Source organism: Medicago truncatula, chromosome 6 (assembly GCF_003473485.1).
Source record: "Medicago truncatula cultivar Jemalong A17 chromosome 6, MtrunA17r5.0-ANR, whole genome shotgun sequence".
NCBI classification, from domain to species: domain Eukaryota; kingdom Viridiplantae; phylum Streptophyta; class Magnoliopsida; order Fabales; family Fabaceae; genus Medicago; species Medicago truncatula.
The window spans coordinates 1,120,897-1,145,193 of NC_053047.1; the positions used below are offsets into that span (position 1 = coordinate 1,120,897).

The 24,297-nt window shown below is 31.3% G+C and overlaps 1 protein-coding gene and 1 long non-coding RNA gene across 4 annotated transcripts; both read left to right on the forward strand.

Annotated features, from left to right (window-relative positions):
- Positions 1-5,413: 5,413 nt before the first annotated feature.
- Positions 5,414-5,769, forward strand: LOC11424093 (uncharacterized). The gene is made up of 2 exons (XR_003013266.2): positions 5,414-5,551; positions 5,646-5,769. It is a non-coding gene; the product is annotated as an uncharacterized lncRNA (long non-coding RNA).
- A 5,246-nt stretch (positions 5,770-11,015) lies between these two features.
- On the forward strand, positions 11,016-16,964 carry LOC11424795 (uncharacterized). Of its 3 annotated transcripts, none has more exons than XM_039835027.1 (5): positions 11,016-11,142; positions 11,241-11,300; positions 14,282-14,296; positions 14,393-14,471; positions 16,379-16,964. In XM_039835027.1, the coding sequence occupies exons 2-5, from the start codon at positions 11,244-11,246 to the stop codon at positions 16,801-16,803; spliced, it is 576 nt and encodes a 191-aa protein (XP_039690961.1). In that variant the 5' UTR covers positions 11,016-11,142; positions 11,241-11,243; the 3' UTR covers positions 16,804-16,964. The 3 variants fall into 3 exon arrangements, with proteins under 3 accessions (XP_039690961.1, XP_039690962.1, XP_003618239.2); XM_039835028.1 differs by having other exon boundaries at positions 11,022-11,142; positions 15,182-16,964; XM_003618191.3 differs by lacking the exons at positions 11,016-11,142; positions 11,241-11,300 and having other exon boundaries at positions 14,187-14,296.
- Positions 16,965-24,297: the final 7,333 nt, after the last annotated feature.

The following is a 24,297-nucleotide window of genomic DNA, read 5'->3' on the forward strand; positions in this document are numbered from 1 at the left end:
CATGAGTCCTCTAGAAAGATTGCCCAAGTCTTTTATAGAAGGTGGTCTAAGCCTTCACACTCAAGTAGATAAATTCATCAAGTGTCTCTCAAAAACACCGCCATAAAAGGCTATGAATTTATTAAGAACATAAAAAAATGTACAACCTCAAATTTAACAAGCGGCAAGTCCATCAAGTCCGTCTCGTAAGGACCACCCAAAAATTAGGGCTATGAACTCATTTAAGAGCTAAAAGCTCAACCTAACATTAAGCACTACCACACGCCATAGGGATAAAAAAATGTAGTGCATATAGGAGTATTCATATGACTTCGTTTGACCTCGAATTGGATATCCACGATATTTTCCCCCACTCAAGGCTTTAAATTCATCCCCCTCGATGTATCCAAGACAACTTTCCTGGATAATCCTTTCACAAAAGATCATAAATTATTTCATTTTTCTTCCTTTTCTCACTTTTCTCTTATAGTGAGATAATATTATTTTTAATTCCTTTCACAAAAGCATTTATGTCGTCTCTCATAGACACTATTATTAGTCACATAGGTTATAGATTGTGATCACAAAATATTTAAAAGGTGTGGTTCTCCTCAATAAATGTATCTCGTTCACACCGAGTCTTTCAACTATTATGCTTCTTGACCTGCAAATTCAAAGGGTGAGAATTTTGATTCCATTAGTAAATTTGACTATGCATAGTTCGCTTATTTATTTTCAAAGAGATGTCACATCATCATAAGATAAAGGGTTAGAGATATTTTTGGTTCCTAAAAATATGTCAATTTTTCGTTTTAGTCCCTTTAAAAAATTTCTTCGACTTTTAGTCCCAAAAATTTTACATCTTCACTTTTGGTCCCTACTTTAAAGTAAACTCATATGTAGAATTATTATTTTTTAATAAAATTTTACAGAAAAATTTAAAATAATATAAGAACCTCTCCAAAATAAAAAATTAAAACATACAAAATTTGATTTTAAAAATAGAGACCAAAAGTAATGATTGAAAATTTTGTAGGGACTAAAAGTTGAAGGAAAATTTTAGCGGAACTAAAACGAAAATTTAGTATATTTATAGGGATAAAAAACATATTTAACCATATGATAAATAAGTACTTGACAATGGAACCTACCTCGTCTTTATTTGAGATCCAATTTACACTATTCAATTCTTCTAAGATCAACTATTAGAAGAACATGATATCCAGACAACAACATCATTTGAATAGATTAGAAAAAATAATTGATCATTTAAATGATCATCGTTGAGATTATGAATTCATACACTTCATCTATTCATCATATACCACATGCAATATAGTATAATTCATAAAATCCATAACACAATCAATTATCTCACACACAAATTGAGAGACTATCTTTTAAAATTCCACTTGTTATTCATGAGATTACTAGCATAAGGCGAATGACCGTCCCTATGAAATAGGAGGCTCGGTTCTCTATTTAAAATAGGCCTCTAATAAAATAAAAACGCAATTTTTTTATGTAGCTAAGCTTTATTAAAAAATTAGAATCAAAAGAGCTTCTAAACATGAAACGAAATACAAAAAAATTAAGTGAAAGAGATGTAGAATTTACTAACGGTGTCATTTGGATTTGTCACTTATCCGTTTTGGGAAAGGGGAAAACGAATGGTTTATGTGAAAAAGAAATGATTGTTGTGATTCTTTCATGAAATAGCTTTTTAAATTGACTGATTTAGTCATTATACCAATTGGTAGTGGTTTGATAGTACCAAATTTATGTCCAGATAGGAGAACTAAAGTCTAGAAAAAACTCAAACATGCAAAGAAGTAACATATATAGTTTTTATTTAAGTGGGGGTGGGTATTAGAGTTAATTTTTTCGGAGGCCCATAAATTTTGAAGGCCCGACTTAATTGAGCACCTTGCACTCCCTCAAGGTCGGACATGTTAAGGTGTATTCACTAATTTCAAACCATATTTACCATGGAACTTAGTTCACATTTAATACCTTATTTTTATTTTAAATAATAATAAAATAGCATTGGTTAACCCAAACATGCTCATGGAAAGTAAAATTATCTTAATCATAGCTTTTTATTCATATTTATCAACATCTTCTACTCTTACTAAAACAGGAAAATTATACATTCTATGTCCACAAGAATTTTTTCCCTTCTTCTAATCCTTCTACTTTCCCTTGTTTCAAAAGTTTGGCGCACATTAAAAAATAACAAGAGTAAAAGTAGAATAAACATCATTCACAAAATTGTTTTTGTTCTTCTTATAACCCCCACTTTTAAGTAATTTAACGTTAAGAGAATGACCCTCCCACTCTTATAATTTTATTTTATTTTTCACAGGTCTTTCCCCTCAACATGCATGTAACATAAAGTTAAACATGAATTATATATAACCATATGAATTCATCAACAATACAATCAACTCAAAAAGTTTCTAGCTTGTTAATTATACAATAAAATTTACTACTTTGCAAGTTTATTAAAACATGCATACTCCAAAGATAATAGGATATTTATGGATATATAGAAACATATCAATAATCACATACATAAATTTATTTTGATTTTTAGCTATCATTGTATATTTAAAGAATCAAACTTTCATAGACACATCTCAAATTATAGTCAAACTATCACCACATAGAAATTTCAATTTGTATTTTCTTGCAATTTATCACCAAGCCAAAACATATTTATATAATTTCCGGCAATCATGGACATAAAAATTCTTTTATCATTAGATTAAAAAAATATCTACATACATGTCCTTGAGTTTAAGACACTTACTTGTATTTTAAGCTCATCTTTTTACCTCAAATTAGATGATGATTTATTTGAACTCTCACATGCCCCTTCTTTAACATCCAATTGATGAGGGCACCGAGTGATCCTTTCCATGCAATTCGAACGAACATGATACATAGAAAAATCACAAAGTCGATATTACCAAATATGATTAAATAAATAAATTTGCTTTCAGATTGTTGGAAATATTAAGAGTAAAATATAATAGATTTTGAATAGATAGGAAAGATAGAAGAGAGTTGTTGTGCCGTGACAAAAGTCACTGTCCTGAAAGCAAATTTTCGGTGGATCTCCGGGTGCAACCCAAATCCGGTTTTGCTCCCTAAGGTTTACACAACTGCGTGTGTGAACTCGTGCACTCGAGGCCTGAACACGATGGAGCTTCACAAACAATGCTCAATAATGGTACAAGAACAATGGAAAGGAAGATAGTTTAATAGACAACACGATGAACTGATTTCCATCCTCCACTGTCTACTACTCTTAATTCTCTTATATTGAATATATATATATGATGCAAGTTGCACAGACTGATGGATTGAATGTTTGGTTTTTCTTCTTCTTTTTGTAACGTTCGGGTAATGGAGATTTAACGAGACAATTAATAGTGGTATTTGATTGTCATTATACTCACAACCATTGCTCATTGGATCAGTAGTATCATGAGTACTTGCTCAAGTAGAGAATTTCGGTTTTAATTGATGCTTGCTTGCTTAATTAGGTTCCAAAGGTAAATATTGCTTTTGTTGGAGAAGTGATGTAGGAGAATGAGGGGTGTGAATGGAGTTTATGGTTTAAATTTTTAACAAGTAAATATGGGGTGGATGGGGTTTTTTATAGGGTGTAATCTAGATTCATCTTGGTGGAAAAACTAATGTTGAGTACAGATAGTGGTGGTGTTCCTGGTAGTTGGTTTTCTAACCGCATGCCAAAAGTAGTTGGAAATGGTATATATACTTTATTTTGGTTTGATTTGTGGGTGATCAGAGAAATTTTTATGGATACTCAAGCAATCTTTTTAGTTTATTTATCAATTAATAAACAAGCATTTGTGGAAGATATGTTGAATGTGAGTGGAGGTTTAGGCTACATGGACCGGAGGTTGCATAAAAATATTTTCATTTGGGAGGATAATTTAGTGGGAGAATGTAGAGATTCTTTGGCTAACATCTCTTTGCATTAAAATGTTAAAAAATGCTTGGATTTGGAATTAAAATCTAGGTGAAGGATACTCTCTCAAAGAAGCATACCATCAACATTAATGATTGATTAGAAACAAGGGGTAATCTACTCAAGCATGGCTTTAATCAATTGGAGTATTGTTTGTGTGTCAACGAATGTGTATTTAATGAGAGCGCACAACATCTTGTTTTTTGTTCTTTATTTTATGGAAGGTTTAGACGAAAGTAGTTGGTGGTTGGGTTTATGGTGTTTTATCAAAAATAATAGCTTGGTACATGAAAAGAAATTTCTTGGTCTGGTATCAAGTGGTAGACAGATGCGTAAATGCATCAAATCCATTTAATTATCTTGCATTTAGTCTAGAGATTCATAAATAAATTGTTTTTTTGACGACATAAAATTAATGAAAGGAACAATCATTGATATGGTAAAACTCTTATCTTGAGCATTGATTAAATCCAAGAAGAATGACTTTTATTTATATTAGAGATGTCAAGATAAGAGTATCCTTCACCTAGACTAAATGCAAGATAATACTTAAAATAAAAGTCATTCTTCTTAGATTTAATCAATTTAGAGGCATTCTAAAAGAAAATGGGTATAAATAAATAAATTGATTTTCCCTTTACCATTCATTTAAGTTATAAATATGTTCAAAATATGAAAAGAGTTTTAAAAGTCATTCTTCTTGGATTTTATCTTTCCATTTAAAAAACAAAAAAAAAAAACATTCCCTTTGCCCAAAAATAAAAAGTATTCTCTTTTAAATTTTAACTCGTTTCTATCGTGAAAAGCCAAAAATAGGGGAAAATGAAAAGCCAAAAATAGGGGAAAATGAAAATGGATAAATAATAATAATAAGGCAAGTTCTATGGTACACCCAACAGTTTGACTGTATTGGTACACAAAATCTTTAAATTAATAGTTAAATGAGTTATTTTTTGTAGAAAAAAATTATTTTCTATCACCTATAATTATAATAACTAAATCTTATTTACCAAAAACGTCAACGCAATAAAATTTAATTTTTCTGAATTCTTATTACTCATAATAGAGAATTTTGAGTATTTTTTACAATAAAATGTAAAAAAATTAGTATGATTTTTATAAAAAATGAAATGATGTTTTTTTTTTCATATAAAATGATATTTTCTAAAATATATATGTCAACAAACACCTATTTTCCTCATAAAAATTATAGTTAATTTATAAAAATTATAAGCGAGAGTACCGGTACACCGTAATTTACGGGTGTACCATAGAAGTCCCCTAATAATAATAGTGAAGTTTGTATAAGAAATGCGACAAATTAAATGCACGAAAAGACAAACATGGCACATGGATGCAATCAAGAGATATTTAACCATTTTATGGTGTCTAATGATTATCCCTTAAAAAGGAGTATTTGCCAATATATAAGTGCTAAAACCTAGGAAATGATCAAACAATTTTCTATTTATTACATTTAAAGGAGAAGAAACATGACTACATTTCTCAAAGTTGCTTATATTATGATCATATGTGTCTTTGTGCTTCACCTTGCAGCCCAAGTTGATTCACGTACATTTTTTTATCCTCTCAATTTTTATTCTTTATTTTATACACAATTTTTCATCTCCTTGTTGACACTAATTATTTATGGTTTACATTGTAGAAAAAAGATTACATGGATGCAAGGAAGACAGAGATTGTGATAACATCTGCTCCGTACATGCTGTTACAAAGTGCATTGGGAATATGTGTCGCTGCTTAGCCAATGTAAAATAAATGAATTGTAATAAAATAAAGATGTAATCATGTGAAATAATTATTAAATAAAGATAACATGATTATCACATAATTATATTCATTCAAGCATTTATAAGCATACATGAGTCTATTAGATACAAATTACATTAACCTAATACATTTTTGTGTGGCTACGATGCCACTCATTTTCGTTATCCAATTTTCCATTTTTTTTTTAAACGCTGACATGTATTAAAAATGATGTGATGGCAAGCCCTTGTTGGATTCGAAAAAATATATTTTTATTAAAATAACAAAAATCCCAAATTAATAAAATTGGGTATTCTTCTTTCCCTTTAAATTTATGGGTTTCAAACCCAGAAATTGCATCCCCCCTCCCCTTTCTGAACTCGAGCTTTACTAACAAAAAATAGCCTCAATTTAAAGCAACGATTTGTGAAAAGCAATATGATAATCTTATTTTTTTAATAAATCTCAACTCTTTCTTGACCTCTCTCTATCATGGGTTATTGTTGCTGACCAATCTTCAACCAAAGCTATAACAAAAAAACTCAATTCATCTTCATCTCCTTGCTTCGTTGTAGGTTTTTTGTTATGTATTTGGTTGGTAACAAAGACAATTTTTTTTTTTATTAATTTGTTTTAAAATAAATTCAAATATTAAATAAATTGTAGTCACTGATACCAAAACTCAATCAAACTTCAAGGTGCCAAAGAAATTACAATTGTTTATTGGAACAGTTGTATCATGAGCACTTGCCCTAGCTAGTAGACAATTTTGGCTTAAATTTATACTTGCTTGCTTAATTGGGTTCCAAAGGTAAATATTGCTTTTTTGGAGAAGTGGTGTTGGAGGATATATGAATAGAGTTTACGGTTTAAATACTTATGAAGTAAATATGGGGTGGATAATGGGGTTTTTTGCTTGGTGTAATCTAGATTTATCTTGGTGGGAAAAACTAATGTTGAGTAAAGATGGTGGTGGTAATGTTTTTGGTATTTGGCTTTCTTACCGCTAGTAAAAAAATGATTGGAAATGGTACATTTACTTTATTTAGGTTTAATAAACAGGCATTTGTGGAAGATATGTTGAATGTGATGGAGGTTTAGGCGACATGGATTAAAGGTTGCATAAAATTAGTTGTTTATTTATCAATTCTTTTTGGAAGGTTTGTTTTGTCTTTAAATGACTTCTTATTCTTCTTTTATCTTTAATTTTTCTAGATGATATTCCAAATGTGGCTCCTAAAGTGATTCATGAAACATGAAAAACAATGTTATGTAATACTATTGTTTAACTCTATAATTTAAATCTTAAGAGAACACCACATTTCAAATATATCTCATATGCATTTTTTTTTTTTTTTTTGGTTTTAAAGCCCTTTCTAAGTTTGTTTCGATAAAAGACTCAGTTATGGTAGCATAAGATTTGTCGACTAAGTATAACTTTTTTAGTCATTTCTTTTGTTACTTTTCAAAAGTTAGTTGCTCAAATTATCAGGGGAAGCGTAATGAAAAGTTTGGGTAGAACATGCATCTATGTTGTTTTGATGGTGTAACCCAGTTTATGATTGTGTCTAAATATGTTGTAATATTTAAAAGCCTAAGCAATGACCAGCATGTGATAGGTGTTTTCAGATTTATGGACCAAGATTTTGGTGTCAAAGATATCAGGCATAATTATTGGCATCATGTGATACTTATTTCCATTTTGTTCTATTTATTGCTTTGACTCTTTATTTATAGGCATGTTATTAGAAGATTAAAATTTGGAAAGATTCCTCTAGATTTTTCACAAAAAGCATTATGGATGAGTAAAAGGAGAGCATGCATGTGCTTCTTAGCCATTTGACACTATCAGATTATCAATTGATGAGAATGTGACAACATAATATTATTTAGTGCATGAAAATTTGAACATGCTTCGGCAAGAGGTATGAACTATGCCTTCACCTGCAAGTGTGAATGTTGACTATAACTTAATTTTTCATTGTTCTATATTCAGCTAATTTTTTAAGAGCTGGTCTTGATACACACACATGAGTTCTCATAATAGTCATAAAAATAGAACGGTCTCTTTAAAAAATTCTTGATATTGTGGAGGATATAATGCCAATATTTTGTTGATTACTTTAAAGAATATGCAAAAAAAAAAATCCAAATATTGTTGTTATTTCTTCTTCTTTGCCTATCGTGTTTAGGATTTTCATTGCATGAAAAAATAAATATGAAGTTCTTCTATTTTAATTGTGGATTGACCTATTTCTTTTTTCTTAAGTGTTATTGAAAGTCTCAAGCATGGGCTTACTAATCAACTTATGGTGCTTTTGACACAAAAACAATACAACAAGAGAAATTGTAATTTGAATGCTAAATATTTTTTTTTTCCTTTGATTCAATTGTAATTTTGATTTATGAAGGATTAGAAATAGAACTTTAGATCCCTGTCATAGTCTAAATATTTTTTTCTGGAAGGTTTGGACAAAAGTAGTTGGGTGGTTGGGTTTGTGGTGTTTTATCAAATAATAGCTAAATTGGTACATGCAAATAAATTTCTCTGTTTGGTATCAAGTGGTAGACAATGAATGCATCAAATTCATTTGATATCTTGCATTTGGGCTAGAGATTCATAAATAGTTTATTTTTTTGACGGCATGAAATTAATGAGGAACAATCATCAATATGGTAAAACCCTTATCTTGGGCATTGATTAAATCCAAGAAGAATAACTTTTATTCTGATCTTTATCATTGGACTCTCAACCCCTTATTTAATTAGGTTATAATGTCGGTTAAGATTTATTGTATCTTAATTCGTGTATTTTGAAGACATATTGTTTATTTGACTTGAACTATGTTGTACTTCTCCATCATAGAAAAACTTTTATATATATATATACGAGGATGTATACTATGAGAATGACATGTTTATATGAGAATGATGAGAATAAATTTCAATCATCAAAATCAAAATAAATGGTCTAGATTAAAAAACTTATTTTAGATAACACATATGCCTTTCCACATGCTATCCTCAATCCATTCACCTTCTCATCTTCTCTTACCTTCCATCATTTGTTTTTTTGTCAAATAGCCTAGTAGCTATAACTCACACAATTTAATTGTGGAGAAGTGGAGTGTATGGGGTTCGAACACCGACTACTGCATATAAAATGCTATATCCCTACCAACTGAGCTAAGTTCACGGGATACGTTCCATCATTTGTTGTTGGTCTCCGGATTGTTCACATCGCTCTTCATCACCATCATCATGGTGAGATCTGAATATTTTAATTGACAATAAATAAAAAATAATGTTTTTTTTTTTTCTTTCTGTAAATTAATTGGATTATATGAAATGTTCAATTTACAATAGACCAGAAACAATGATGGGAAAGCAAAAGCAATAATTTTTTTTTTATACCAAATTGAAAACCAGATAAAGTGAGTGAATTGGATTCGGAAATAAAATGGCCATATTTCTCAAAAGTTTCAATTTTATGGTAGTGGAATAGACAGACATGGTTGAACAATCGAGATGCAAAAATCAATACCAAAAGTAAGTAGATGAAAGGTAAAACCAATTCCTGGTCATGGTGAATTAGAGAAATGCAAGCGTCGAACACACACATAACGAATTTGATCATGGTGGGTTGTAGAAGATGGACAGTGGAATGGGGATATGAGAAATGATAGAATAATGTAGACACATGCGAAGTTTTTTAATCTAGACCATTTATTTTGATCTTGATGGCGGAGATTCATTTTCATCATTCTCATATAAATGGTATTCTCTTTTGAAATTTAGTATGTTTCTATCATTTTTTTTCACAATCAAAATCTCATATTATTTCACTTCTCAAAAGAGTCTCAATACAAGATGGAATCAAATCAAACTGTTGGTGACGAGCATGTAATCTTGACTCCCCTACTAAAGTATGAGCGACAAAATTTGATTGTCTCCTAGCAAAACTTTTCTTAAAGTTTGGATGTTGTTGTAAAAGAGCTTGACAATCGGATATAATACTACAAAACTTCGCTTGGTTGGCATTCATATCAACTATGTTATCAATCATTAGTTCACAATTAGGGTTGGGAATAGGCCAGGCCAGGCCAGGCTTTGATAGGCCTGAGCCTGGCCTACGAAATAAATCACAAGCCTGAGCCTGGCCTATGGCCTATCATAGGCCGTTTTTTTAGGCCTGGCCTGGCCTATTTAAAAGCCTGGACTGGCCTGAAAGCCTACTTACAGGCCTACTTCACATTAAGGCCATCAAATAGTTCATTTGGCCTACTAAATAGGTTAAACTTGTCTTAAAGCCTACTTAAAAGCCTATTTCACTACAAGTAAATTTCAACTAGATTAAAGCCTACATAAAAGCCTATAACAACAAAGCCTATTAAGGAACTAATAGATAGAGAAAAAGATGTTTATATTTTTAATATATGCAATTATTTTAATATAAAAAATATTTTTTAATAAATAAGTATTAATAGGCCGGCCTATTAGGCTTAACAGTCTTTTTTTGAAGCCTAAGCTTGGCCTATTTAACTAAACAGGCTTTCTAAAAAGCCTAAGCCTAGGCCTATCTACTAAACAGTCCAGGCCAGGCCAGGCCAAAACAGGCCAGGCCGTAGGCCCCTGTAGGCCGGCCTAGCCTATTCCCAACCCTATTCACAATCTAGTTCTATAAACACCTTTGATAGGCCTTATGTACCAAGCCAATCTTCCGCTTCTTGAGGAGGGGAGCTTCCTTTAAGAAATGGCCCCTAGAATTCCGAATGCACATAAAAAGGCCAAAACACCTATACGCCTCAAACATTGTCGCATCTACATAGCATTTCACGAAATCCTCATTTGGTGGTTGCCAAACTTCTATATGTTATTGTTGGTGCTGTACCGATGCTGCTGGTGTAGACCACACTTCCTGCCGTTGAAAAAGAGATTCATGTGCATGTGGGACAACTATATTAACGATAGGCTTTTAAATCAACGTCCTGTACTTTGTCATTACGATGGCGCCAAACCTGTTTCTAGCATGAAAACCCAAAAAGAGGGGAAAATGAAAGTGGGTAAAAAATAATAATATTAGTGAAGATAAACATTATTTTATAGTGAAATCTTTACAAGAAATGCAGTAAATTGAGTGCACGAAAAGACAAACACGACACATGGATATAATCAAGAGATATTTAATTATTTTATTATTATTAATGTCTTCTATTGATTACTGTAAAAATTTATTTCCCAATATATAAATGCTAAAACTAGGATATGATCAAACAATTTTCAATTTGTTACATCTAAACTAAAGCAAAGAAACATGACTACAATTCTAAAGTTTGCTTATATTATGATTACATGTCTTTTCCTGCTTCACATTGCAGCCCAAGAAGTTTTACGTACATTTTTTTTTATCCTCTCAAATTTTATACTTTATTATTTAGACAATCTTTCATGCCTTTTATTGACACTAATTATTTTATGGTTTACATTATAGAATATGAACTTTTTGACTGTAACGAAGACAGAGATTGTGATAACGTCATCTGCGTCGCAGGTGGTATTCCAAAGTGCATTACGCCATTTTGTTTCTGCTTTTAATAATTTATAAGTTGGCAAATAATTTAGTTTCCTATAAACTTATAACAAGATATGATCATGTGAAATAATTATTAAATAAAAATAACATGATTATCACATAATTATATTCATGCATTTGTAAGCATACATGAGTCTATTAGAGACAATTCTAGGCATACAAATTACATCAACCTAATACATTTTTGTGTGGCTACAATGCCACTCATATTCATGATAAAACCAAAGGTGATTAAGTATCTAATAGATGCAATTTTAGTCAAATTGTGTTTAAGTATCTAATATATACAGTTTTAACCAAGTTGTGTATGATAATATTTTATGCGTTATCTCTTACTAGAATGCTTTCACAGCAAGTTCTTTATTTTATTTTTTTTGATAGAACAACAAAAGAGTTATTTAGGATTTTAGTCTGACCATGTTGTTTGTGAGCCACTCATGTATCACCTTGTTGCCTAAGTTGGACTTGTAGTTGAGTTGTATGTTGTGAATCACTTGTAAGATTTTAAGCAAGAGTGAACTATGTTTCTCGGAGTGTGTCTCCATTTTCATTGTATTTGTCCTTATCACGGGTAGAGTGATTGAGAGGAAGTGAGAGGGAGGTCTCTTATCTAGGGGTGTCTTAGATAGAAATTGCACAGGTAGTGATTAGCTGCGGAGCTAGTATACTAGAGATAGTTTATGCATGCTTCAAACTAATACTATTATAGTAGATTTCTTTCCTGGCTTGGTAGCCCCAGACGTAAGTGGCGTTGCACCGAACTGGGTTAAAAAATAACTTGTGCCTTTTACTTTCAGCTTTTATCTACTATTAGTTATTTGTTATTTGTGTTGTCACGATGTCTTGACATTGTGCTCGACATTGTGCGTGTCTTGACATCGTGCTTAACATCTTTTAGTGCGTGATAGAATTTCAAATGTCTTTTCCAATTTTGTGGTGGAAGTGGATCAAAGAATGTGTGTGCACGACTACATAATCTGTTTTAGTCAATGGCAGCCCCAAAGATGAGTTTCCATTAGAGAGGGGTCTAAGACAATGTGATCCACTTTCTCCTTTTCTCTTTTTGTTGGCAGCAGAGGGCTTGAATATGATGATGATTGATATGGGTCAGTCCAACATTTTCATTGGATATAGCATTGGTCCCGCGAATTCTTCAGTTATTTCTCATCTTTAGTTCGCCGATGATACATTACTTTTGGGTGTCAAAAGTTTGGAAAATGTCCGGGCATTGCCGACTGTTCTTGTTCTAACTAAGACGGTGTCTGTGTTGAAGATGAATTTTACCAAAGGTATGTTGGTTGTGGTAAATATTGTTGAATCTTGGCCGGTTGAAGCGGCTTCTATTTTGGATTGTACTATGGGTAAGGTGCCTTTTTTGTACTTAGGCCTTCCGATTGGTGGTAATACTCAGTGTTTGTTGTTTTAGGATTCGGTTTCGACTCACATTAGAAATAGAATATTTGGGTGGAAGAGCCGCTTTCTTTCTTTTGGTGGTCGCTTGATCGTTCCTAAGTTTGTACTGACTTCTCTGTCTGTCTATGCTCTTTCCTTCTTCAAAGCTCCATTAGGTACAATCTCTTATATTGAATCTTTATTGAATAATTTTTTTTGGGGAGGGAGTGAGGACAATAGCAAAATTTTTTGGATCAGCTGGAAAAATGTTTGTCCAGGAAAGGATTCTGGAGGGTTTGGGGTTAGGCAGATGAGGGAGATTAACACTGCTTTGTTAGGTAAATGGTGTTGGAGTTTGTTAGTAAATAGATGTGGTTTGTGGTATAGGGTGATGGTTGCTCGTTATGGTGAGGAGGCAGTGAGGTTGGTGGTTGGGGGCCTGAGTAGTTCTTTGTTGTGGAGGGAAGTTGTGAAAATTCGCGATGGTGTACATGTTGATGGAGGAGGGTGGTTTGAGGAAAGTATTGTGAGGAGGGTTAGTAATGGGGTTGATACGTTTTTATGAACAGATCCGTCATTAGGTGGTATTCCTTTGTGTGTGATGTATATTTTTAGGTGGTATTTCTTCTCTCCAACTATGTGGGGATTGTTGTGTTTCATTGCTTTGTTGAAGCTCATATGTATAGGTGAAATTGAAACCAAGTGCATTAAATGTATGGTTCTCATTTTCCATGTTTTGTTGCACCTTATATGACTATTGTTTTCACATTATCCAAGCTTTTCAAATGTTTTTATCACAATTTGAATATAAAAACCACCGGCTAGGAAGCCTATGACATGTTGGTGCAACAATGTCTTCGTACCTTTCGGTGTTTACCGTTGGCTTTGATCCCAACAATTATCTCCCTCTAGCTAAACGAAAACTATACTTAGATTAATTTGGGATTGCTGTCAAGCCTGCAATTGCTTTATAAAAATCTAACTTCTTTTTTGGTAGAGCTTTTGGCTTGATGTAAATTTTCTCTATTTAAAGCAGTTTATTCTCTAACACGTCATGTATTCAATGATTTCTTACATTGATGTGTTTTGATCTTAAATGGTATGTGAAATTAAGCGAAGAAGTTATAAGAAATAATAATAATGATGATAAATCATTGCTTATGTGGTATTCAATGATTTCTCACATTGCTTATGTGGAATTCTTGATTGGGTAAAAGAAAGGGGAAATGAAAGTGGGTATAATAATAATAATAATAATGATAAACAATATTTTATAGTGAAAATTTTATAAGAAATGCAATAAATTAATCGCATGAAAAGACAAACACGACACATGGATACAATCAAGAGATATTTAATTTTTTATTATTATTTATAGTGTTTATTGGTTATCGTGTAAAAAGGTATTTACCAATATATAAGTGTTAAAAACTAAGAAATGATAAAACAATTTTCTGTTTGTTACATCCAAATGAGAAGAAACATGACTACAATTCTCAAATTTCCTTATATTATGGTCATATGTCTTCTCCTGCTCCACGTTGCAGCCTATGAAGATTTCGGTACATTTTTTTAACCTCTCAAATTTTGTTCTTTATTTTATACACAATCTTTCAACACTTTTACCGACACTAATTATTCTATGGTTTACATTATAGAAAAAGAAATTTTTGACTGCAAGAAAGACGGAGATTGTGATCACATGTGTGTCACACCTGGTATTCCAAAGTGCACTGGGTATGTTTGTTTCTGCTTTGAGAATTTATAAATTTAGTTTCCTATAAACTTAGGTTGAAATATTTTATAATTTAATTATATTATGAGATCAATTATGTGGGCAAATATGGTAGTAATAATTATATTTGATATTTATCAATTGTAAGTTTTATTTGATTAGTGTTCAAATTAAATGATAAGGCTATTAAATTTTTAACTACATAATTAATTAAATATTTAAATTAATTAATATGGATTCAATGAGTGGATGTCCGGATGACTCATTAACGAAATAATGGAAAACCGTAATGATCATTGAGTATAAATGAGGATATGGTCCCCAATACTGTACACGTCAAAACTTTCTCTTCTCCCTATGTGAAGAGAACTTGAGACACTAGTTGAGAGTTTCATTGAGGTATTCCTAATACCTTGAATTATTAATATTCTTGATGAATCAAACATGTTGTAGATCCGATCATGTTCAATGTTTTAATTGGTTATGTTTTTTATTCATAATGATTGAACAAGTTTATCTCTAACAAGTAGTATCAGAACGATCATCGTATTTGATTTTTTGGAACTTATGTATGGGTTTTGCTTTTAGATGGATTTTACGTTCTTCCTCGATCTTTGCTTGAACGCAATTTTTTTTTTTTAATTTGGGAATTCACTCATGTCAATTGGTTTTTTTTTTTTTTGACAAAAATAAACGATATTCATTCATTCAGATTGATAGAGTACATCGATACAATACAAATCCAAATTCGCTAGCTAAAAACGAAAAGGATGAATTTCTGAACAAACTCACATCATCCATGTTAATAGCATAAAACGGCAAAGTACATATGCCTACAAATATGACTAACATGATTATATTCAAGTCTCCGGAATACTCATGTCTCCGGATCTGCAACGTTGACGACGCCAAAGTCATTGTCATTGATCAGATCTGCACTTGCTCAAAGCTAATCTTTCAACCTGAATCAAATAAACATCGTACTAAGACGGGAAGTCAAAAATACACCGCACAAAGACAGGAAATCAAAACAATCAGAGTCGTTACCGTGCAATTAATTTATGCAATTAATTTTTTTCTGATCACGACAGCATCCTGAGTGTTGAAAGTAGCTGAAGGCTTAAAACTCTAACCCCTTTTCCGGAAAACAAGAGATTTAATTGGTTAATTACTGTTTTGTGAGTAATTCTTGATAAATTGTGTTGCTATAAATAGCAGCGCTGTTTTGAAAAATAAATATTTGGATTTCCTTTGATTTTGGTGATTTGATTTTATATTAAATCATTTGGTAAAAATAATTTTTAAATATTGTTATCATATGTTGTTGGAGTTTAATTTCTATTTGAAATTAGTTTTGATTCACAAAAAATTTGTACATAAAGATTATTTTGAGAAAAAGAAGGCAAAATGTAATTGTTTCGCTATAATTAGCAGCGCTCTTTTGAAAAATAAATATTTGGATTTCATTTGATTTTGGTGATTTGATTTTATATTAAATCATTTGGTAAACATAATTTTTAAAGATTATTATCATATGTTGCAATTTAATTTCTATTTAAAATTAGTTCTGATTCACAAAAAATTTGTACATAAAGATTATTTTGAGAAAAAGAAGGCAAAATATAAATTATATATATATATATATATATATATATATTTGGTAATTATATATATACTTTATTAAGGAATCTCAAAATATTGTTGCCCTAATCTTGTAGTGCAAAAAATAAGGTTGGAAAATAATAATTCTAGTCTTGTTCGGTTGTTTATAAACATATAAAGTTTGTTTCCTTTATTTAGGAAACATTTATAACATTTATGCTAGAGTTATGTTTTATTTACAACACTGTTAAATTGAATTGTGATGGTTCTTCTGTTGGCACACATCCCTGTGGGGCTATTGGTATAGTAATCAGAGATTCTCAGTTTGGGTTTTTGGGGGCTCTTTCCTGCAACATTGGTCATGCCACTCCTCTAGAAGCTGAATTTTGTGCCTGCATGATTGCTATTGAAAAAGCTATGGAGTTGGGCCTTAATAATATTTGTTTGGAAACTGATTCTCTTAAAGTGGTTAATGCTTTTCACAAGATTGTGGGTATTCCTTGGCAAATGAGAGTTAGATGGCATAATTGTATCAGGTTTTGTCATAGCATTGCTTGTGTTTGTGTGCATATACCTAGGGAAGGTAACTTGGTTGCAGATGCTTTGGCTAGACATGGTCAAGGGCTTTCTCTGTTCTTCTTACAATGGTGGCCAGCTCCTCCTTCTTTCATTCAATCTTTCCTTGCTCAGGATAGATATGGGATGTCTTCCTCTAGATTGAATATAAGATGATAGTTTCCTTCCTGCTTGTTTTAGAGGATTGTTTTCTTTGTTTTTTCTACTGTTCGTTTCAGTTTGTATGTTCCAATTTTTTATAAGAGGTTCAGACTGCTCCTGACAAATTTTAATTGATTTTTAGCTTTATAAAAAAAAAAAGTTTTATTTTGTTTAAAGAATCATTCCGTTTATATATGTCAATCAATCATAGCATGAATATTTATTGAGATATAAAGTTTCGATTTTTATTTGGCTTGAAATTGAATATTTGGTTATAGCATGATTATCATATTTAAGTTTATTGTTATCAAGTTTTCTAGGATAATATTTTTTGATCATGCATTTTGATATATTTCATGCTATATTAATTGATGATGCTTTCATGCTGACATCGGTAAATGTATTGTCATACACATATTGGTGTGATTTTTGGACTTGCATCTTCTTTTCAATTATTGTGAGTTTTTCTTCACGCTTAAGGGTTGTCGAATGACCTTATAGTTACTCAGCGACATAACAGATTAATTCAACCTACATTATGTGGATAGTGCCTTGTAAATTAATATAATTCTCATTTAATTTACAGTGAAATGTTTAGTAATTGTGGTTTTTTTGATTGAAACAACATGTTGTCAAAGTAACTTATGTTGTTGTGCTCAAATAGGTAAGAAGTGTTACATATAAGACAATCACTGCTCTTGTCCTATGCAAAACTCTAAAACTTCATAAACAAAATGGGTTCACCACACATGTGTTGGGCATTGTAGTAGTAGAATGAGTACTATCTGTTTTATTAATCGACCCACCTCTGTTCTATTTGAGTCGAGGTGTTGTTTAAAATATTAATTATGGGTATTATATGTGTAATGTTTATGAGTTTATTCCTTAAATCAATGAAATATGGTTGATAATGTTTACTAAGGACAAGTTTAGTGTGGTTGAAAAAGAAAATTGTGTGTTTTCATTTTATACATCCTAGATGATAATATTACTAGGAAGTGTTTAATGAAACTTTCATCAAATTTTACAAGGTTAAAACAGAGTGTAAGGAAGTGTTTATTTTATATAAACGAGTGAGTCTTCTCTTGTTTATAAAAGACTATCTGGGATACTTGCTAGATGAATATACATTTTCTTAATCATTGCTTAGGTTGGTTTGATGTGTTTGTATATAAATATACCAACTAAGAATATTTTGAGGCCAAGGTCATAGTCAATATCAAGCTTAAAAAATGTGCTATGCATGGAGCAGCTGTTGTCAATGTATATGTATATAAATTTTATATGTATATAAATAATAACTAGGTTCTTCTAAATGTAGTTTGGAAAAATAAACATTTTAGAAATATGAAGAAACATACAATAAACACACCAGACAAAATTGCACGGTCGGACTCGCTTTCATTTCTAAGCGTAATGGTACTTTTATATAATTTTGTATCTTAGTTATATATTTTGTACTCTAATTATTAATTTGGTATTAAATTTTGGAGTTATTAGGTGTGTCTGTATGAAATTATGATTACATAGGAAATTATGGTTACGCATATTTGTGGGGAGAAATCAGAGTTTTATTTTTGTTATTTTAAAAATATATCAGATTTGTTTATTTATAAAAAATATACCTTTTAACTCAGTTGAAGTCCTAACTGATTTCAAAGTTATATTTTAGCATCCACAAAGAAAACGCTAACGCTGACGAAGTTTTGTATTTAAAGTATGATTTTAGCATTTACATTTGCTAATGCTAAATTTAGCGTCAATTGATTCTGATGCCAAAGCAACGTCTACTTTTAGATGCACTTTAAATAGTCATTTAGCTTCAGTTTTAGCATCCACGTTTGTAGATGCTATTTTAGTGTCCGTTGGATGTTAGTGTTTAGCTTCAAGGCTTTTACTGCTGTCACTTTTGTGGATGCTATTCTGATGCTAAAAGCTATAGCGTCTATTTTTTGCCTACTTTTCTGTTGATGCTAAAACCCATTTTTCTTGTAGTGTCTAAAGAAGGCACAACTTGGTTAGATAATTACATGCACGTGATATTAAATGTGTGGTGATTATAAAGTAATTTTTCATGTGTATAATAGATTTGCGAAAGTAGATGTTGCACCGATAGATTTGCATATGTTACCGTCGGTGCTGCACTTGGATTTTGTGTGGTCTTCCTAACTACATATTTCCTTATCTGTTAGTATGCTTATCATTTTCTTTGTTTTCTACTTTTTCTTTTTTCTTTTGACTTCTGAGGGTTTTGGTCTAGTCCCCCTCTTGTATATACTTTTCTCTTTTTTAATAATATTTTTGAGTTTGGCGGCAAAGGATGGAGGTTTCGCGGAGTGCCAACTTAAATGGGATGTCGTTGTTTCCTCTTGATGTATGTCCTTTCTCCTGACTTATAATAAAAAAAACCAAAAAATTGCATCCCCCCTCCCCTTTCAGAACTCGAGCTTCACTAACAAAAAAAATGAGCCTCGATTTAAAGCAATGATTTGTGAAAAGCAATATGATAATCTTATTTTATTTTTTTGTTGTAACAAATCTCAACTCTTTCTTGACCTTGTCAAAAAAAAAAAACTCTTTCTTGAACTCTCTCTATCATGGCTTATTGTTGCTGACTAATCTTCAATCAAAGCTATAACAAAAAAACTCAATTCATCTTCATCCCCTTGCTTCTCTATTTATTGAAATCGAAGCGAATGTGAGATGGACAGAGGATAAACAAAATGAGATTTTTAAATCCACCTTCACTTCGATGAACTAAAAGAAAACTTAAGGGGCCTATGTGAAATCTAAAGATAAGTTTAAGGAGTAGAAGTATAATTTAGCCTATATTTTGGGTTAAATTTAAAATTTCAAAAGTTTGAAAGACCAATTTCAAAATATGAGGACCAATTTTATTATTTATATAAGACCAATTTGTAAAAGAAATTAAAATTTATATGGAACAATTTGAAATATAACGAGTACTTGAAACTCAGTATAAAACAAACTGTTACCACTTTGAAGAAATGAAAGTTGATTAGTCTACCAATTTACCAAAAAACCAATTTTTTGTTCTTACATTCTCTATAAATAAACCTAGAACAAGATAATTTCTTAATTCGTTCAATCACTTTTAAATGATTAGCCACTTAATAATTTCAGGTCCATTAATTGTTGGAAAATGCTCGCATAATTTCCATCCTATATGAACTACAAATAGACATCAAACGGAAATGCAAAATGACAACAAAATTTTAGTGTAGAAAACCTTCTGAATGTAAATAAGGAAAAATCATGGGACTCATAAGTCTCTTAAATCTACTATAATAATAATAATGAGAATACAAACTTTCACCCTTACGTAAACCTAACTATGTATCTCAATTTGTATAGATATATTTCTCACAAATTGGTTCCTTATATTTTTCTCACATAACACTAGACGAGCTCTCTATTTTCCCTCTTAACTATGTGAGGATTGTTGTGTTGTTGTGCTTCATTGCTTTGTTGAAGCTCACATTTATAGGTGGAATTGAAACCAAGTGAATTAAATGTTTGGATCTCATTTTTCATGTTTTGTTGCACCGTATATGACTATTGTTTTCACATTGTAAGCCAAGCTTTTCAAATGTTTCGAACACAATTTGAATATAAAAACCACAAGCTAGGAAGCCTATGACCCCAACAATTCTCCCCCCTCTAATCAAAAATTGAATGTTTTCATCCATATTATGAATGTCAAGATTATAACTCTTTTATGTTCAAATTATATCCATGTTATGTCTGTTTATTATGTTCAACTTTTATATATTCATATTATGTTTAAAAAATGTCAAAAACATGTCAAAATTATATCGATTAGGAACCAAAAGTAAAACAAAATTTTGCAAGGATGAAAACATCTCATTTAATTTTTTAGGGATTAAAATTAAAATATGATATATTTATAGGGACGAAAAACTTATTTTACGCATAATTATATACATGTAGTTGAAAACTTTGTCAATTGGTATCATTTGAGTCCCGGTAGAAGGTAGGACTAACTAAAAGCTTGATTGATCGTGTAGGAATATGAAGCTAAGGGCTATAAACAAGCTACTCATAGAGATGAATCTTGAGCATGTTTTTAAAAGATAAAATGACTTAGGTGAGCTTCTTTTTCAATAGACTGATGAATATAACACTATTGATTGCTCAAGAAGAGGTTAGCATAAATATATGCCACGTTTCAACAACACACTCTCAAAGGATGAAGTTTTTTTGTCCTGTTAGATAGTGGGCTTCAAGGCCGTTCCTATAAAACTGGAGGCTCGACTCTCGTAGTAAAAATAGGTCTTTAATAAAAAAAAATACACAATTTTTTTAAAAGATTAATCTTCTATTTAAATTGAAAATAACATTCGTATAATGGTTATTAGCCACCGAAATTAAAATTAGCAATTATTTTTACTAAAGACGTGCTTGTTAATGGAAATAGATGACAAAAAATTTAAGATATATAGTAGTTTTCTACATTCATAGATAACTCTGAAATGCATTTTAAATTGTAATGGCCTAGTAGTTGTGTATGTAATTGAGACTTTTATATTTGGTTCAAATTCACACAAATGCTCGAAATTGAACCTCAAGACCGATGACTCAAGTGCATTCTATTTTACTACTAAACTATTCCAAGATATCTATTGATTTTTTATATTTTATTTTGTATACCTAACACTTTTGAGTGCTATATTTTTTTTTTTTTAAAGCTCCTAAAATTGCGAGGCCCGGCACCGTAGCTCATCTTGCACATGTCAAGGACCGGACCTGGTGGGTCTATTACGACAAGTTGATAATAGCTGCATAAATAGATGATAGGATATTATGAATTAGTGCAGGTAGCTAGTACTTTAGCAAATAATTTTTTCTTTTATAGATAGTACTTTAGCAAATGTAAATCGAATTATGTTCTTAAGAGTTCAAGATATACATGTTGCGCATAAATACTTGAGCATATCAGATCTGTTGTTGAGTAGAGACTAATGTCATTTGGATGTATGCAACTTTGCTTCTTCTAGTATGCGGCTTTTGATTTGATTTCCATTTGTTGAATTGAGGATATATACATTTGTTCATGTTTCAGTGTTCAAACAATAGTTCCGCAGGAAAATCCTCAACTAAATAAAAGTTACCTGCGGATTTGTCAGCGGCGTACTGTTTCGCAGGAAGCTTCATATGACTGCAAAATCCTCAGGTATTCCTGCGGATTATTTTCCGCTCAAACATCCGCAGGAAATACGAGAGTTTCAAAAGTAGTGATAAAAGCACCATTAGATAGTGCTTTGACATATTTTTAAGCTCTATTTAGAGCTTTAGCAGCGTGGGATTACATAGTGCTTCTGAAGCGCTATCTAAAGCACAAAAAAGCGCTATATATGCCCTTTGTGAAATAGCAAACAAGCCTAAAGATTCCGCTTTTAGTACCGTGGCAGATGAATGAGAGAAGTCTCATTTGCCGAGTAAAAATGATCCCGTCGAGTCACTAAAACACATACCGTGCCCCATGCTAGAATTATTGTTGAAGGCAGCTGGATCTACATTACACTTGATCTTACCTATTGGTGATTTCAACCAAGTATGCGCAGAATTTATGTTATGAACTAATACCTTTGTGCGTTGCATGCAAATCCACTCATCATTAAGTGTGTCTTTAGCTCGAGCAACAATAGAAGAGGGAGAGGTATCTGAGGCCTCCCAAAGCTTGTTATTTATGCTCTTCCACAAACACATAATGCCATTGCAACTAATACTTGCTCTTGTGTTTGCATAGTTTTAAAATATTATTTGAAATTATGTAAAATTTAGTTTTGACAAAATACTTCATAAAATCTATTCATTTGAAATTTCTCTATATTTATTGTACACATGAGTAAATTTGCAAGTGATGTCTACAAATAATTATTCAAACATTGAAATTCATATTAAAAAAATTAATCATCCTTTAAATATTCCTTAATTTCCTCCTCTCTTATTGGAGCTCTTATGCAAGCCAATGGTTGACTAAACTTTTATACGAGAGCTTGGGATTTTTAATTAATGTAAAGTTGTATCTCAACTTAAGATTTGATCTTAAATGTTTTAATTCAACTACCTTGATGTTTTAGTTGATCTAGTTTATTTTCCGTTATCTCTTGAATCTTTGTTGCATCTGTTTATTAAATATCATTTTTATTACTCTTTCCGTTCCAAATTGTATGACATTTTGGACATTTCACACATATTAAGAAATGTAATTAATATTGTGTGGGAAAGAGATATTATGAGAAAAATAAATGAAGGAATTGAAAAAAGAGAGAGTAATAAATAGTTAAGGATATAATAGGAAAAATAACATTAATGTTTCATTGGAATTGTAAAGCGACGTATAATTTGGGACAAATATTTTTTCTAAAGTCACGTACAATTTGGGACGGAGGGAGTATGTAGCTAGCCTTAACAAACTCAAAACGTATATTTGTAAAAAAGGAAAAAAAATCAAAATGTTTATATTTGACTCAAAATTGTATGTCGAAGTTATGGAGAAATCGTGGCACGTGAGCATGAGATCGTGACACGATTAACATATAGATTGCAGTACTCTATTGGCGTACTAACCGTAAATCGTGGCACGATGGGTGCCAATCATGGCACGATTTCTGGGATTCGGGACATTATTTAAGACTTTATTCTTCACTTTTTTATGAGAGAGTTGCAAGGGATAGAAACTTTGGAAATTAAAGGAGAGAACTTTATGGTTGAGAGTCTTTGGTGAGAGTTTTTTTTCTTTGGTTGGGAAACATTTGTTAACAACATGGATGGTGAGATCTCATTAGGGGAAGGAGAAAAAAAAGTTTCCTTTTGTGTTTTCTCTTAATATTCATTGTGAGTGTGGGTGACTTGAAAAATGGATAGAAATTAGGGTTTGTTATTTTTGAGCTTTTAAGTTGATTTCTTGTAACCTATTTGTATCATTCTTATCATAGTGGATTGGAGATCTGCTCTCTCCAGATAGTAAATCATTATGGACCGAATTAGGTAAACAATATTGGTGTGTTGTTTCCTTTCTCATCTGTCATATCTTTGTTGGTTTAAATAAGACTGTGGTGTTACTTCACACAGAGATCTATGTCTATTTGTTGTTGTTGCTTGAAGCTACTTTGCTCATTGATTACTACTTCTTTTACTCCATATATCTAAGTTTTATTGGTGCGATTATTTGCTCAAATTCACAACATTGAATGTGTAAACCTTCTTTTCTTGATTTTACACTATATATGTTTGGATTAGAAAAGGGGTAGCTCTATTGTGGACTACATATCAAGGTGTCCCACCATCGATCGATATGTAAAAACTATCCAAAATATCAATATTGAGAAGTAGAAGTTTACAATTATTTGTTCATTATACCTCAGTTCGATATGAACAATCCTTTTTAATATATAGGTGTGGATTCAAACTCCGAAAAACCTTATTTATTGTAAATTCTAACCATTAGAAAACTTAAAAAAA